Source organism: Rhincodon typus, chromosome 3, assembly GCF_021869965.1.
Source record: "Rhincodon typus isolate 14 chromosome 3, sRhiTyp1.1, whole genome shotgun sequence".
Taxonomy (NCBI): Eukaryota; Metazoa; Chordata; class Chondrichthyes; order Orectolobiformes; family Rhincodontidae; genus Rhincodon; species Rhincodon typus.
Genome location: NC_063334.1, coordinates 54,584,677 through 54,603,450, shown reverse-complemented (window position 1 = coordinate 54,603,450; position 18,774 = coordinate 54,584,677). Strand labels below are relative to the sequence as shown.

Here is an 18,774-nt window from a genome sequence, read left to right as displayed (position 1 = left end):
CAACTGGTGAAATGCAGGCGACTTTTAGTCAAGAAGACTGCAATGACATGGAAGGACCACCTCTAAGAGCTCTGAGCCCACAAAAGTGGCTAGTGATTGTACCATTCTGCATAGACTGACTGATTTGACAGGCAACAGTCAGGGAACTGGGGGACAGGCAGAGGTGGAATGATGGATCAGAGATAGTAGGAACTGCAGATGCTGGAGAATCCGAGACAACAAGGTGCAGGGCTGGATGAACACAGCAGGCCAAGCAGCATCATAGGAGCAGAGAGGCTGACGTTTCGGGCCTAGACCCTTCATCAGAAAAGGAATGATGGATATTGTCTTCCCAAGAGATGAAGGAATATAGTTTATATTTGCCAAATTCATTGATGATATGATATGAAGATAGGTAACAAAAGCAAATGATAAAGAAGACATAAAGGGACTGCAAAGGGATATGGATTGGTTAAGTGAAGGACAAAGGTTGGGTAAGTGCAGCATAACGTGGGAAAATGAGAGGCTGTCCATTTTGGTGGGAAGATTCTAACATAGCTTTAACTCTAATGGAGCTCTAACTCTAAAGTACCTCTGACCCTTATGCAGTTCTGTCCCTAACAGAGGTCTGTCCTCCGTCAGTCCTCATCCTAAAGTGTCTTTGACTCGAAGGCACCCTAACAATGCTCTAACTCTTATACAGCTATGAAATGGAGGTGCCAGTGTTGGACTGGGGTGGACAAAGTCAGAACACCAGGTTATAGTCCAATAGCTTCATTTGAAATCACAAGCTTTCGGAGTGCTGCTCCTTCATCAGGTGAATTCTTTGGCTTTCACCTAATAAAGGAGCAGCACTCCAAAAGCTTGCGATTTCAAATGAACCTATTGGACTATAATCTGGTGTTTTACACAGCTGCCTGCTGTTTAAACATAATGCAAGCCCCAGTATGGCTATCAAGAGATACAGGATCTTTAAAATTGGAGCTGGGCTTCCCACTGCTGTGTGGACCAGTAGCATGTCTGTATCCAGGAGTTTGCCACCAGACAATTGGGTTCAGCTGACTGCCATCAGTCTACATCAGATTCATAAGAACATAAGAAATAAGAGCAGGAGTAGGCCATTTGGCCCCTCGAGCCTACTCTGCCATTCAAAAAGATTGTGGCTGACCTTTTCATGGACTCAGCTCCACTTACTCGCCTGCTCACCATAACCCTTAATTCCTTCACTGTGCAAAAATCTCTGTCTCTTTGCTTTAAAAACATTCAACAAGCAATTCCTTACAACTTCTGAGCCCAGTGGTGGGTGCAGTGACAGTAATTATAAATACTGCAACCTCTCAACGAGTTCTGAGAGTTAAGTGATGAAGGTAAAAAGAATATGCAAGCATTTAAACAGATGATATTATGAAAAAATATTTGTCGTGGTGGATAGAAATTTTACTGATTATATGATAAAGTTGAACTGAGACAAAATCTAACATTGAGTTGTAAGTGGAGTTAAAGAGCAGTTGCGTTCGTACAGGAATTCTGTGCTCAAGAGTTGTGACAGTATTCCTGAAAACTGCAACATTAAATGAAACAACTTTAAGTAAAGCATAGTATCTCATAGGAATAAACATGAAAACTAAAGTTCCTACTGACATGCTTTGCTCGAAAAAAACATATGGGTTGAAACACTGTACCATAAGTGTGCAATACTGTGTGCTTCTAACTAAAGTAACTTACAGAATAATCACTAAATATAAAAGAAACAATGTACAGATAATTACTTCAAGACCTTTCTCAGCAAAAAGCAACTTTAAAATATTAAGTTATAGAGTCATAGTCATACAGCAAAGAAACAGGCCCTTCAATTTGAAATGACATACACTCATAAAAGCATATACTCATAAAGTGACAAATAAAATAAATTTTAAAATATATGATAAGCACAATAAAATGTAATTACCATAAAATATTAAAACTAAATTCTCCTGATAAACTTTTAATCAACCAGGCTCCATCTAGTGGCTAGCACTAGTCAGTACAGGCAGAACCATCTGTACTGCACATCTTCTGTCACTGGATGGAGCCAGGATTTCATTCTAAGTCATTCAGTTCAGGAGCCAGCAGAGAAAGACACCCTGAAGATAAAATTAAGAACTTTAAGGGGACATTGGGTAAGAAAGACTGATGGCAGGAGCAGGATCCAGAGGATGACCAGGAGACTGAGTTCTGGGAGCGAAAGCATGGAATTGACTAAATTAAAACTCTCAACCCGAAACAAAAAAGGTTGTCAGTGTTTTATTAACAACAGTGAAGTGAAGTATTAAGAAAAGCAATTTTTTCGAGGGGCTTACTGTACTTACCAGAGGACTACGTTGTATACTGGCCAAGTACTGCAGCAAGCCCTTGGTATGGTAAATTGTCGGGTGCAGTTCAGGATTTGGGGTTAACCACTGCCGATTAAGATCTTCGCCACTTAAAGAGCAGCGGTGACTACAAAGCAGAATACACAGAAAAATGAATTAATTAGGAAGACTTTCAAGCTAACTCTGTTCACAGAAAGAAACATTCCAATTTTAACCTTATACATCCAGTTAATATTCCAAAGACAGACTAAAATGAAACACCTATTCAGTTTTACATGCTACTTTCCCTGTTCATGACCAAATGTCTCCTTTCACCTGAGATTTTTCTGTTTCTTAAAACTCAAGAATCTTCTCACTCAATGCCACATCATCTCTGGAACTCCACATTCACTGTAACTTTGATGCCTTTATTGCTAATTGTATTAATTAAAGTTAAGACCATACATGTCGTGGGCTGGGCCGTCTTGTGGCACAGTGATAGTATGCCCACCCCTGGACTGAGAGGCCGAGGTTCAAGTCCCACCTGCTCCAGAGGTGTGCAATAATGTCGCCAGGGACCCGGGTTTGATTCAAGCTTTGGGTGACTGTGTGTGTAGTTTGCACATTTTCCCCATGTCTGCATGGGTTTCCGCCAGGTGCTCTGGTTTCCTCCCACAATCCAAAGATGTGCAGATTAGGTTGACTGGCCAAATTGCCCGTAGTGTCCAGGGATGAGCAGGCTAGGTGGATTAGCCATGGGAAAAGCAGGGTTACATGGATGGGTTGGGAGCTCGCATTTGCTCTTGGGTGAACAGTCAGTGAAAACCTGATAGGTTGAATGGGCTCTTTCTGCACTGTAGGGATTCTATGAAAACATATCTACTGTACAAAATTATGAGGGCAACATGATCTCTTGGCAATATGATACATTTAGTCAGCTAAGGTCAGACTGGAATTTCCCAGATTTTATTCCTTTCAAATTGGCCTGCATTTTCATTTGTGCTTTTTTTTTGCCTCTGCCATGAGATAAAATGGTTTCGGGTTGGGTGTTAGTATATACATTGCAATCCAAAATGTATAGCCTATTCATCGCTGTTCACGAATGTACATGTACATTTGTACAATTTTGGGTTTATAAAATGGAAGGAGGCCAGAAAAGTAGCACAAAGAGTGCTTTAACAATTAGAAAATATAACATATACGACAACTTGTTTCAGTCAAGTGAATAAACCATATTTATCCACCAACTTAAAACTGTTAATTCAAATATGTGAGCATATACAGTGAGGTTCAGTAGTGAAGGTTTGAGTCAATAGCAGCAGTTACAGCACAGATGCTCTCTTTCCTATGTTTGTTCATTCTAGAGAATGTTGCAAAATCATTTATGATTAGTAACTGAAAAGTAACTATCAATTCTGATGTGTATTTGTATAAACATAATATAAGACAGTTTAAAATTGGCTCACCTTCCGTTAATTACTCCGTCTGGGTTCAGCATGGGGACAATTTTGAAAATATAAGAATCCCGCAAATTTTGAGCTGCCAAGCTGTTGCTCATTAAAAATTCCAGAGTTCCCTTCATCACCCAACTGGAATTACTTTCCCCAGGATGGACACGAGATGTTAAGAAAATGTACGGTCGATTTCCTGCAGAAATTATATTTGTAGGAGTTACTTACAGCTTGACATAGTGGGAATCGTATAAGGATAATAATGACAAAAAAAGAGTAAGACGGGTTATTGTAATTAGCTGCAATAACCTAGGTTATTTAGTGAAATTTAACCAAAGTCTCGGCCCCAACTGCCAGCCTATCGTCTCCATTAAAATTGCAAAAATGTATAACACGGAAGAAAGGGGTGGCACACATTCTCCCTGTGTCTGCATGGGTTTCCTCCGGGTGCTCCGATTTCCTCCCACAGTCCAAAGAGGTGCAAGTTGGGTGGATTGGCCATGCTAAATTGCCCATAGTGTCCAGGGAAGTATAGGTTAAGTGTGTTAGCCATGGGAAATGCAGGGTTACAGGGATAAGGTAGGGGGATGGGCCGAGGTGGGATGCTCTTCAGAGGGTCCTTGAGGACTTGTTGGGCCAAATGGCCTGTTTTCACATGGTCAGGATTCTGTGGAAAGCCATTTGTTCCATTGTGTCTGTGTTAGCTGCGAAAAATCTGTACAACCAAACCGCATTTTTCAGCTCTTTACTTGTAGTTTCATCAGCTACAGATTCTCAAATGCAGATATTTTAAAAATTCATTCATGGGATGCTGGTTAGGCCAGCATTTTTATTGCCCTGGGAAAGATGGTGGTGAGCTGCAGTCTTGAACCTCTGTAGTCCTTGGGTACAGGGAGAACTCCCACAGTGTTATTTGGAAGGGAGTTTGAGGATTTTGAAGCAGTGACAGTGAAGGAATGGTCTTATGTTTCCAAGTCAGAATGGTGTGTGGCTTGGAGGTAGATGTGCAGATGGTGGTGATCCCATGCATCTGCTGCCCTTCTCTTTCCAGATGGCAGATGTTGCAGGTTTAGATGGTGCTGTCAAAGTAGGTTTAGTTAGTTAATGGAGTGCATCTTGTAGATAGTATACACTGCTGCCACTGTGCATTAGTCGTGAAGGGAATGAATGTTGAAAGTGGTGGATGGGGTGCTAATCAAATCGCTGCTTTGTCCTGTACGGTGTTCAAGGTTCATGAGTGCTGTTGAAACCATACCCATCCAAGCACTTTTGATTTCTGCCTTGTAGATGATGAATAGGAGTTAGGAGGACAGGAGATGAGTTACATGCTGGAATTCCTAGCCTTTGGACTATTGTTGTATCCACAGTATTTATATGGCTGGTCCAATTTATAAACATAACATAATCTTATTACACATAACCCCAGGATGTTGATAGTGGGGGATACAGCAATGATAATGCCATTGAATGTCAAGGGAAAATCATTAGATTCTCTATTGCTATCCATGTCTTGCTGCATAACGATATGGATTGCTTCAATATCTGAGATATCGCAAATCGTACTAAATTAAGTACTTTTTAAATGTGATTAAGTTTACTAGCTCTACCACCCTTTCAGCTGTTAAGTTCCAGACACTTCACCACACCTTTGAAATATTATACAAAACTAATCTTCATCTATTTGTTTTTATTCTTTCATGGGATGTTTAAATTGCTGGCAGGACCTTCATTTGTTACGTATGCCTGATTGTTTGAGAAGATAGTGGTGAGCTACCCTCTTGAACACCTGCAGTCCATGACATGTAGGTACATCCACAGTGCTACCAATTACTTTAGCCCGATTATTAAACTCTTTGCAAAGAGAAATCAGTCCTTCCTATCACACACAGCCCTGACATTTTCTATATACATCAATTAAACCTCTCCTCAGATGTCTTCTGTTCCTAAAGGAAACAAGCCAATCTATACAATATTGCCTCGTAGCTAGGATTGAAAATCAAGAGGGAACAGGGAGGGATGAACTTAACATAACTGCTATCGTTACGGTGCTCAAAGTACTCAGGACTGGATGATTTGCATCCTTGGGTCTCAAAAGAATTGCATGCATGCACAGGCATTAAATGCATCATTAGGTTCTGGAAGAATTCCAATAAATTGGAAAATAAGAATTGTAACACCTTTATTCAAGAAAGGAGGAAGGCACAAAGCAGGATATCTGACCAACAGTTTCCTAACATCTGTCATTCGAAAGGTGGTAGAATCCATTATTAAAGAAATTGTAGCAGGATACTTAGAAGATCACAATGAGAGCAGGCAAAGCCATTGTGACTTTGTGAAAGGAAAATGATATCTATTAAACGAGTTTGGCAAAATAATATGACACTGGATAGAGTAGAAACTGTTTGATGCCATGTGCTTGGATTTGCAAAAGACATTTGATACAGGTACCACATTGAAGAGTGCTACAAAAGATAAGAGCAGTGTGTAAGGACTGATATATTTAAATAGATACAGGATTGGTTAGCCAATAGGAAGCAGAAAGTTGGGATAATAGATCTTTTCAGGTTTGCAAGCAGGAGTAACATAGGGATCAATCAGTGCTGGGACCTCAACTATTCACAATCTATATCAATGACTTGGATGAGGCTACTGAACATATGGGTAATTACAACTGCCAAAGGCAACAAGATATGTCATATACTAAGTCATCAAGTGGAGGTAGAGTTTAAGTAGGTGGTCAAAAAAATTGGCACAGTATAACCTGGGGTAAATGTAAACTTCTCCATTTTGGCAGAAAGAATACAACAGCAACATACTGTTTAAATAGAGACAGACTGCAGGTGCTACGGATGGTCCTGGGACATAAATCATAAATTTGGCATACAGGTACAGTAACCGATTCAGAGGCCAATGTTGTTTATTGTAAGAGAATGGAGTATAAAAGTCATGAATTTTTGCTATAGTTCTACAAACATTGGTAGACCACATTGGGATACTAAACACAGATTTGAAAAAAAAATCTAATTGCATTAGAGTACATTGTACAGTGGTAATATCACTACCTCTAAGCCAGGAGGGTTAGATTCAAGTCCCACCTGTTCCAGGGGTATGTAATGTCATGTATGAATAGGTTGATTCGAGAAAATAAAGATGGTTCACTTGATTTATTCCAGGGATAAACAGCTAATCATACAAAGAAAGATTGAACAGATGAAGCCTATGATTTTGTGGTGGGAAAGTCATTCAGTTGTGTGTGACAGCACTTCTGCATATAAAAAAGAGAGAGCGAGAGGTTTGGCTCTTGTGGCACAGTGGTAGTGTCTATGCCTTGAGTCAGGTTATGTCATAACATCTCTGGGCAGGTTAATTACAAAAATAAAGAAGAGTGAGAGGTGAGTTTCTTGAAAATATGGAAGATCTGGAGGATAGCAACAGGATGGCTCTTCTCATGGGAGAGCCTAATCTAGGATGCATGGGTACAGAATAAGAGAGCTCCCTTTTAAGACAGTGTTGAGAAGAATTTGTATCTCTCAAAGGATCATTAGAACGTGGAATTCTCTTTCTCACAGGTTGTGGAGGCTAGGTCTTTAAATTTATTCAAAGCTGAGCTAGATGGATTTCTAATAAACAAGGGAATCAAAGGTGATGGGATGCAGACAGGAAACTGGAGCTGAGACCATAACCATATTAATCATTGTCTTATAGAACAGGCTCCAATGACCAAATGGCCTATTCCTGTTCCTACGTTCTATGTTTCTATGTTCTCCAGTCCTGGCAACATTCTTGCCAATATTCTCATCACCCTGTCTAGTACAATCACATCCTTCTTGTAATGAGGGTGATCAGAAGTGTGCACACTACTGTAGCTGAGGCCTAACCTAACTTTATATAGTTCAAGTGTAAGGTTCTGTTCTTATGTTATGTCTGAGCTCTTAAGGGAAGCATTGGACATGCCTTCTTAAATTCCTTATCTACCTGTGCTTCTATTTTCAGCTACCTGTGGATATTGCACCTCAACATTCTTCTGTTCCTCTACACTTCTCAATATCCTACAATTTACTATATATTCCTTTGTCTCATTTGTGCTACTCAAATGAACTCCCTTGCACTTTTCAGAATGAATTCCATTTACCATTTCTATGGTAACCTCACAAGTCGCAAGGATACCTTCCTACAGTCCAGATCTTTTCCACATAAACACATAACCAATTTGCATATCTTCAGAAAACTTAACAATGCCTGCCCTCAGAACCGTACTAGAAATAGCTCTGCATTCAGTAAACATTTGTTGACCAGTTGCTTCCTGTCACTAAGCCAATTTTGGATCAAATCTGCCATTATCCTTCGGACCCTATGGGTTTTTAACTTTATGAAAAGTTCAGCTAAATGGGACCACTTCAGACATCTTACAAACTACACCATCAACTGTGCCTCCTTCGAACCTCCTTAGAAAATTCAACTAAATTAGTCAGCTATGATCGTGACATCCTTAATTAACTAATACTTTCTAAATGACAATTAATAGGCTAGCCTGGCTGGTCTGTAATTGTAGTACGCACTCTGTATCTTTTTTCAAACAACTGCATGTAACAGTCCTCTGCACTTTTGACACCATGCATTTAGCCAGAGGTTTTTGGAAGATGATGGGCCATTCTTTCATTTCTCTTCATGTTTTGGGATGTATTTAATCCAGGCATAGAAAATTATCCACTTTTAAAAATGACCAACCACTTCATTTTCCCTGATGTTCATCCATCCCATCCAAATTTTAGCACTCTTCTTTAATTAAGACATCAGTATTGTTCTGTTCTTTTGTGAAGATGGAAACAATGCATTTGTTAAGTACCACACCCACATTTTCTGCTTCCACAGAAATTACTGTTTTAGGAAGTAATGAAAACACTCCGCAAAGGCTTTTTACATAACCTCCATTTAGTTAATTTGATGTGTTGGCTATGGTTGTTAAGGCAAATACTTGTTTTTTTTCACATTTACTAGCTTTTCTTCTACCGTTTAACCAAGCTTTTAGAACAAGTAGAAAACAAAATTCAAATATTACATATTCAGAAATTGCTCCTCCCCTTCTCTACATGTATGTTCAGCACTAAACAGACGTAGATTTTCCATGGATACAAAATTAGTTTCATATTTATAAACAAAGATATGTAGATAGACAATGTGAGGGCAAGGGTCCAGTTCTCATGCTCCAATGCATGGTGATTGAAGAGAGACAAAAATGTTCAAAAAGGCAATAAAGATAATGTGGGACATTAGAATTGGAAACTATTCATCTTCATACTTGGTTTAAATTTAAAACCAATAACTCATGTTAAGGCTGATAACTAAAGGCTGATTTTGTCGATGAAGCACGACTCAGTGTGGAACCCAGGCCAGTAAATTCTACGGATCCATTCCTGACCTATGCCAAGTTTGATAATTTCTTGAGAGCCTGTAGGGCACTTCCAACTGGCCTTCATCACTCTAAATTGACAAAAGAAAACATTGGCCTGGAATTTGTGGTTGCAATGACATCAAAAATAGCAATTCTTATCACCACTACAATGTAAAACTGAAAAGTGACATCCACACAATCTATTACAAATAGAAATCTTGAACTTGCTGTAATAGGAACTATACAAGTTTGCAGATGGAATCATCAGACATCATAGCTGTGTCAACTATTTAGAAACTATTCTTACTGGAAACACCAATGTCAACACTGAGCCTAGTTCAATCAAAAGTAATTGAAATTATTGTTAAGCAACTTCTCAGTCCCTGAAAAGCTAATTTTGCAATAATAGAATCACTTTCCCCCAGAACAGCATTACAAAATTTCAGATTTTCAATAATATTTTTGTTCAAAACTTCACGTTTCTGTTTTAATTCTATTTGTATGTCAACATCTTTATTCCACTTTGTGTACAAGGATTTAAATGGGATCTATATTTCCTGCTTTTTATATTTTCTTTGCCATCTATGAGAATTCATCCATACAACTGATTAGAACAGGCTGAATATTGATGGCAGCCAAAGATTCTCCTGAAGAAACTGCCAAATTATACAAATAGTGATAAACAGAAAATCTATACCTGTAAATTGCTAAGTCTGTGAAGGTAGCACTTACAAGGTCTACCTTCATCACTGACTGCAAAATCCAGGCCAACGGACAGACTTTCCATAACTGAATACTATGCAACCATCAGTCCTAAAATGTGTGGGTACAAAGTGAGGATTGGGATTCAGCTACAGTATTCTTTTATGAACAAACATGACACCAATTACTGTCTACTAGCACAAGAATTTTTTCTTGACTGAAGAGTTGAAGAGTGCCTCGCGGTTGTATTTTACATTTATTTGGACGACGAAGAGGAAATACAAAGTTTACACTGTTGAAAAATGCAGCTATGTGGAAAGAATAGTGAACATACTAGTCCATATATTGTTTTTAAAACAATTATTAAACAGTAATTTGAGGTCAGACTCTCAATGCATTCATGGCATCAATAATTAAACTACAGTGCTAAGCTCAGATGAATACGTCAAGGTACTTACTAAACTGGTATAGACTTTCCCAGGACTTGGACTCTGGCATGGAAGTAATGGTCAGTACAGGGCAAGGGTTACCTCCTAAAGTTTCACAGATCGAATCTTGCCGAAAATAAATCTGCTGAGGGTCATGCAGTGTCTCCAGTTTTTGGATGTGCATCTTTATTAAAAAAAAAGTAAATAAAATGTTTACAATTCTATTATTCCTGGGCATTATATTTACAACCTGAATTTTACCTTCATATTGTTGTCTTTATGTTGATCAAGATTGGAAATTGAGGTCTGTGAATACATTTGGAGCTTACAAATTGATCATTCTTTAACAAAAAGAACCTGAACAATTTCAGAAGGAGCTATGTGTATGGTAATACATAACTTGAATATCTTGATCTAAAAAACTATTCTTTGCCTTATGTTGAAAGACCAACTGTAAAAACTACTACTCATTAAAAAGAAAGATGAACTTGCATTTGTATTGTGCCTTTCATGCCCACAGTTCATTTCAAAGTGCTTTACAGCCAAGCAGTACTTTTAAAGCATATCTATGAACGTAAAGCAGAAAATGTCAAATCTGCAGGCTATAAAAGCCCATTAAAGGTGAAGTTTATATACCAGATTCTACAGCAAATTACTGCAAGTTCAATATCAGTAGTATACCCTATGTTTAAGTAGTATTGTATTTCTTATCCTTTATCTGAGGAGTCTTTGACCTCTATCTAACAGCCTATTGATAACTCTTATGATCTAATACTATGTACATGCAGGCTGCCTCATAAAAGAGAATTTGCACACGCTAACACGAGCCTATTACTAACGTGCTGAAGCATGGAGTACAAAGATTGGGAATTATCTTCCACATCACAGAATATTCCTGATCAACAATGTCTACATGGAATGCAAACCAGAGTCCTTGGAGATCTTTAATCCCTTACAGGGCACCAGTCAATCTACTGGATTTGAAATTTACAAACCTAGTGTTCTTTAAAAAAGATTCAATGTGGTGACAGCAATTGGTTCAGTTCTTTACTAATTGAGGGAAAATACTGTAAATTTGCTACATATTTTCTCTGGTCTACTGTCTTCATAGAGGTCTGCTTGTGTCTCTCAGTCTGTTGAGCTTATAACCTTTAGGTGCATTGACTCCAGATGGAAAACTTTTAAACAGAGACACACGATCAGTATGGATCATGATCTAGCAATCAGCTATCTATCAAGGATTGTGTTTTTCTTTTTAATTACGATTAGAGACAAATAAGTAAAAGACAAAACTTCAAATAATTAAAATGAGAATATTTGTGAATATCATTTAATTCTAATAAACGTTCAACTGATTTACCCAAAAAATATATACTTGGATGAGATCATATCAGTAATGAATTAATATTGCAAGCTGAATTAAACAATTGTACTACTGAACAAGCATAGTTATCTGGACAATATACTGTTTTCGTAAGATTATTAGCTAAATGAAGCTGAAATGAAGTAAAAGCTTTTCTTGAGTGAACTATTCATTTTGATTGTCAAGATTTAAAAATAGATTTAAGTAATGATACTAGCAATAAAATAGGAATTATAATTTGCATTATTTATACAATTTGGCTATAAAAATCTCGCCTCACCAAGGCATAAGATATATGCAATGCTGTATCTGTAGTCATTTGCTATGTTATTTTATTCTACCTCCTTTCAATAAGTTAAAAATCAAATTACGACTCCATTAGTCAATTATTTGACAAAACCCAAAAGGCATCGGACTTTTAAAAAATATAAAAGCTAAAGTTCTCAATTATACAAGATCTTTCAACAAAATGCAATTCAAAACACAAGTTCTATGATGAAGCCATCAGATTAACATATATTCAGTATGAACATCTATCTGCAACTAAAACAACTTTTGATATTTCTAAGAGATTTCAGGATATAGCTTCTTAAGTAGAAATGAATGTAAATAATGAAGATCTCTGAGTTTAAGCAACCAAATACAGCATAATAGGCAACTAATTGCTATGTTACACATTTCAACTAATCAATAATTTTATCATTCTGTACATTATACTGTGAATATTACCTGCAAGGTAGAGTATGTATATGGATAGTGGTAAGCAAAATAGCACACATCATCTTTATGGGTAAAGTTCATCGTAAATGTCAGCGTGTAATAAGATTTTCCTTTTAGACCCCCAGCTGCTATTGAACTTCTGGAAAAATGATTCCTACAAGGAAAGGCATAATTGTGTTAAAATCTTTTTTTTTAAACTGAACACAATTGGCAATTTAAGTTGCTCATTTCAAATTGCCAGTTGCAGAAACATCACTGAACACTGTTACTAATGAAACTGTATGTCTTATTATTTTAACACAGCTATTACAACCAATGCACATTGAATAAGAATCATACAGCCATGTCAAATGGAAAGCAGACTCCCTATGCTGGAAATCTAAATTAAAAAATGGAAAATACTGGGTATATTCAGTCAGTTGAGCAACATCTGTGGAGGGAGAAATAGAGTTAAAAATTCATCTCATGAAAAGTCATTGATCTGAAAAGTAAACATAATTAAGAGACCAATGTTAATATTATATGAAAGGAAAGTGCTGAATTGTTGGCAAGTAGATTCTGATTGGTTGAGGCACTGCCAGAGAGAATGCATCAGTTCATGATGACTAAAATTAACTTCCAAGCCAAGTTGACTGAGTTGGCAAAGCATTGCCCTGTGAAATGAATCCGTGAATAGCTGTCATGTATTTTGAATTGAAATAGGCACTGTGTATGCAAATGTTCTTTTTATCCGCAAAGAACATGAACATGTATGATAACATATGTAGCTTCCAGCACACGCATGTGTACCTCATTACAAACCCAACTGACAATCCCAAATTGATTGGCAACATAATTATTTACATACTTTGGATTATTTAGCAGATGTTCTCTAAACATGGAATCACATCCAACGTTGGGCACTATGTGAGTTTTGCAAACACAAGCCTTGCTTGTTAGGTACAGCTATCACTTTTGATCCTGAAAAGTGTGCAATCCATTTCAAGTACGTAACGTAATTAATTACATAACATAAAGTGTAACGCATCTCTCAGCGTTGAGCAACAGGTGAACCCAGCGGTTCTACTCTGCAACTGTGCAATGCCAACAAGTGCGTTCACCACTAAAAAGATGCCTACCACACCAAATGAATAACGCAGTAGAGTCTGATGCTGGTTATGTAGGTAATATGTCCAAAAAAACTGTTAAATAATTTCAAAAAAGCATATATCTTCAGCTATTCATAAGTCATTGCTGGTACCCAGCCACCCCATGCTCACAGCACACGCTTTTGGATAGTACTGTCAAAGGAGCTTTGGTGAGTCACTACAGTGTATTTTACAAATGGAACACACTGGTGCCACTTCACATCAGTGAGTGTTTGTGAATAAGGTAGTGGAAAATCAAAAAGGTTAGATTGAAAAGCTCAACACCATTTAGGACAAAGTTGTTGGAGCTGCACTGAACCAGGCAAATGGAGAATATTCCAACTCACTCCTGACCTGTGCCTTGTAGACAATGACGTGAAGGTGCCAGTGTTGGACTTGGGTGGACAAAGTCAGAAGTCACACGACACCAGGTTATATTAACAGATGAAGGGGCTGCACGCTGAAAGCTTTTGATTTCAAATAAATCTGTTGGACTATAACCTGGTGTCATGTGATTTCTGACTTTGTAGACAATGGACAGCTGCGTTAAGAGGTATGTTACGTGTCACAAAATTCCTGGGCTTTGATCTGCTCTTGCAGCCACAGTATATGGCTGGTCCATTTCAGTTTCTGGTCAATGTAATCCCCAGGGATATTGATAGTGGGAGATGGTCAGTGATGTTCATGTCATTGATTGTTATCCAGGTCTTGCTGCAAATGGACGTAGACTGCTTCAGTAACCTCTGCAAGGATCTGTGCATGCCAACACTGTTCACCAGCATTGATTCCAGGTTCAGAGGTTTTGTCACGCACAGACCTCAGAAGTCTGTGCAGAAGAAAATAAAATTGGACTGTTATGCTTGATCTCCAACAACCACAACCATCCTTTTCTTTGCTATGTCTGACTCCAACCAGTGCAGGATATTGCCCTTACCCCACCAACTCCATTTTTGCTTCGGATCCTTGCTGTCACATTCAACCACTGCCTTGAAGTCAAAGGCTGTCACTCTCACCTCACATCTGAAGTTCAGTTCTTTTGTCGGTGTTTAGACCAAGCTGTAATGAGGTCTGAAACTAAGTGGTCCTGCCTGGCAGAACTCAAACTGAGCATCAAGGAGCAGGTTATTGCTGAGCAAATGCTACTTGATAGCACTGTTGACAATTCCTTCTATCATTTCGTGATGAAAGGTTAGAGCTATCTCTGCTTCAATGTCTTAGATCTAATTGGTTGGAGTTAATAAACATGTAGAGGTACTGGTTCACAACTGTACTTTATTCTTGATCATAAGCTAGTGAAAAAGACAGGAATAACTATAAAATGAGATGCAAAATCCTATAATATGGGGCTTTAGTTATTCTAACATGGATTAGGACAGTGATAACATAAAGGACAGAGGGGGTCAAATTCTTAAAAGGATCATAACAAGTTGAGAAACTGAGTAGGAAGCCATATGGGATCCTGGGCTTTATAAATAAAGGCAGAGAGTACAACGCAAGGAAGTTATGATGAACGGTTAGGAAACACTTTTTTGGCCTCAACTAGAGTATTGTGTCAAATTCCATTTCCAAGGGAAAGGTTAATTTCCTTTGCAGGAACTTAAATCTCACTTAACAGATATTTGCACTGTTGAGTACTTGCCCTAAATTCATGTGACATCTTAGGGGACACTTGATATGGTAATGGAGCAACTTCACAAAACAGAAAATTGAGGGTGAACTGTTCAACAACAACAAATGTTTTCTGTAGTCATTTTACGAAGTCGTTTGTAAAAGCAAAACAAACAGTTCACACCAGAACACCATAACTTTAATCAAAGGTAAATCAAATAGAGAGAACGGCTATTTCAGGTGAAAGGTTGAAAACGTAGAAATGTTAATTCGTTTCCTGTTGCTTGATCTGGAATGTTTCTAATATTTTCTCATAACACTAGGTTATAGTCCAACAGGTTTATTTGAAGTTACAAGCTTTCGGAGTCTCACTCCATCTTCAGGTGTCAGTGAGAGAGGTGGCATCGGACACAAGATTTAAAAGCACAAGATCAAAGGGTCATAGAACTGATATGGTGTTGAACAAACCTAAGATGGCTACTAAATCTTTAATTAGTTAGAAAGGATTAACCTCTCTCTGTCTCTCTCTCTCTCACACACACACACACAACGCACACAACGCACACACTCTCTCTCTCTCTCCCCCTGACACACATACAAACACATGCACACATACTTATAAATCTGTGGGGTGAATTTGCATTTGCAGATACATTCTATTTTGTTCAAAAAGCACACAATTTGTAGACAGTCAATGTGGCATTTTATAAATTCCTACTTTGGAAATAAAACCAGTCTGACTCCAAGTTGATACACAGCCAGATTCTAAACAAGGCCTCACACTTAAAATACATTGTGCGACCTGGGATATCACCTCTGGTATACTTAGGGAACTGATAAAACTTACATTATCTCGGGGCAGTGACTTGAAAGAAATTTGTAAATTTGCATATTAATCCTTTCTAACTGAATAAGATTTAATAGCCATCTAAGGTTTGTTCAACACCACATCAGTTCCACGACTCTTTGATCTTTTGCTTATAAACTCTGTGTCCGATGCCACCTCTCTCACTGACACCTGAAGGAGTAAGACTCTGAAAGCTGGTGTCTTCGATTAAACATGTTGGACTATAACCTGGTGTTATGTAGTTTTTGACCTTGTCCACCCCAGTCCAACACCAGCATCTCCACATCATAGCTAATATTTTGATTGTTTTATTTTAGATCCTCCTGAACGTCAGAATTAAAGTAACTTTCATTGTTGCAAATTTACCAACTGGAATATAAGCGCACATCTTAAAGAATAAAAAGTAGCTGTGTAAGTTAACAGTCATTGTCAGCAATCAATGAAACATCAGAGGGCAGTTAATAGCTGCCTGCAAGTGTTTTTGCAATTTACTGAAATCAATGAAGAGTCAAAAGCAAAAAGAGTGACCTTTTGAGGGCCCTCTTGTGGTGCAGTGGCAGTGTCCATGTCCCTGAACCAAGAGTCCCGAGTTCAAGTCCCACCTGCTCCAAGGGTGTAAAATAACATCTCTGAACAGGTTGTTTACAAAAATAGGTTAAATTTTTAAAAAAAAGAGTGGCCTCAGGACCCTCTTGTGGCACAGTGGTAGAGTCCCTATCTCTGGTTCAGGAGGCCCAGGTTCAGGTCCCATTTGCTCCAGTGATGTATAATAACATCTCTGAACAGGTTGAATAGAAAAATAGTTCAATAATAAAAAAAAAATTTAAAAAGTGAACTTATGAAGGTACTCCTGTGGTACAGTAGTAGTGTCCCTAACCCTGAGGCCTGGGTACAAGTCCCACTTGCTGCAGAGGTATGTAATAATTTCTCTAAACAGGTTGATTATAAAAATAAAAATAAAAAGGATAAATAAAAATAAAATAAAAAAGAGCTCGAACAGTTCATCCACTTCACCAACACCTTCCACCCCAATCTTAAGTTCACCTGGACCATCTCTGAAACCTCTCTCTCCTTCCTGGATCTCTCTGTCTCCATCTCTGGCAACCACCTGGAAACCGATATCCATTTCAAGCCTACCGACTCCCACAGCTACCTTGAATACACCTCCTCTCACCCACGTTCCTGCAAAAATGCCATCCCCTATTCCCAATTCCTTTGCCTCCACCGCATCTGCTCCCAAGATGAGGCATTCCATTCCCGGACATCCCAGATGTCCTCGTTTTTCAAGGACCGTAACTTCCCCTCCACAGTGGTCGAAAACACCCTCGACCGCATCTCTCGCGTTTCCCGCAACTCATCCCTCACACCCCCTCCCCGCAATAACAGCCAAAACAGAATCCCCCTTGTCCTCACGTACCACCCCACCAACCTCCGAATCCAACGCATCATCTTCCAGCACTTCCACCACCTGCAATCTGACCCCAGTACCAAAGACATTTTTCCCTCCCCACCCTTATCTGCCTTCCAGCGGGACCACTCTCTCCGTGACTTCCTTGTCCGCTCCACACTCCCCTCCAGCCCCACCACACCCGGCACTTTTCCCTGCAACCGCAGGAAGTGCTACACCTGCCCCTACACCTTCCCCTTACCCCCATCCCAGGCCCCAAGAAAACCTTCCACATCAAACAGATGTTCATCTGCACATCTGCTAATGTGGTATACTGTATCCACTGCTCCCGATGTGGCCTCCTCTACATCGGGGAAACCAAGCGGAGGCTTGGGGACTGCTTTGTGGAACACGTACGCTCGGTTGGCGACAAACGACTGCACCTCCCAGTCGTGAATCATTTCAACTCTCCCTCCCACTCCTTGGATGACACGTCCATCCTGGGCCTCCTCCAGTGCCACAACGATGCCACCTGAAGGTTGCAGGAACAGCACCTCATATTTCGCTTGGGAACCCTGCAGCCCAATGGTATCAATGTGGACTTCACAAGCTTCAAAATCGCCCCTCCCCCAACCGCATTCCAAAACCAGCCTGGCTCGTCCCCGCCTCCCTAACCTGTCCGTCCTTTCTCCCACCTATCCACTCCACCCAACTCAACCCCCACCTCCTACCTACCAGCCTCATCCCCACCTCCTTCACCTGTCCCGTCTTCCCTGGACTGACCAACCTCCACCCTAACTCCCCACCTACACTCACCTTTACTGGCTCCATCCCTGCCTCCTTGACCTGTCCATCTCCTCTCCACCTATCTGCTCCTTTATCCATCTTCCATCCGCCTCCCCCTCTCTCTCTATTTATTTCAGAATCCCCTTCCCCTCCCCCACTTCTGAAGAAGGGTCCAGACCCGAAACATCAGCTTTCCTGCTCCTTTGATGCTGCTTGGCCTGCTGTGTTCATCCAGCTCTACACCTTGTTATCTCTTATTTTTTTTAAAGTGAGCTTTTGAATTACTACAGGTTGTGGAACATGCCTAGACAGGCTGTCCACCAATACAGCTAGATTAAAACTGGATTTTTTCAGAAAGATGCTTGAATGGTCATCAATCGCATACCAAGATTCCCTCTACATCAAGAGGTGTCCAATATATTTCCATTGACAATCATATAAACTTGATACTGCTACTGGAATTTGAAGTGCAACAACTAAGTACAATGGTCATAAATGCTACCAGGAAAGCTAGTAATCACAGTAAATTGTGAACATCAGTTTCTACAGAAGAACCTGGCAGAAGAGGAAGTCCATCTAATGCTGCATAGTCTTTGCCAAATTGATTTTCTGCAATACATAACTTAATTCTCGTGTCTCCAGTATCACTTAATG

General features: G+C 39.3%; 1 protein-coding gene across 1 annotated transcript in view; it reads right to left on the bottom strand.

The window, feature by feature from the left end:
• agtpbp1 (ATP/GTP binding carboxypeptidase 1) overlaps positions 1–18,774 on the bottom strand; it is a 119,681-nt gene that overhangs the window by 69,943 nt on the left and 30,964 nt on the right. Inside the window, exons 7-10 of the mRNA XM_048594985.1 lie at positions 12,375–12,519; positions 10,313–10,466; positions 3,776–3,956; positions 2,328–2,457 (exon numbers count right to left, since the gene is read on the bottom strand). Coding sequence (XP_048450942.1) covers positions 2,328–2,457; positions 3,776–3,956; positions 10,313–10,466; positions 12,375–12,519 — 610 coding nt within the window. The remainder of the gene's footprint in view (positions 1–2,327; positions 2,458–3,775; positions 3,957–10,312; positions 10,467–12,374; positions 12,520–18,774) is intronic.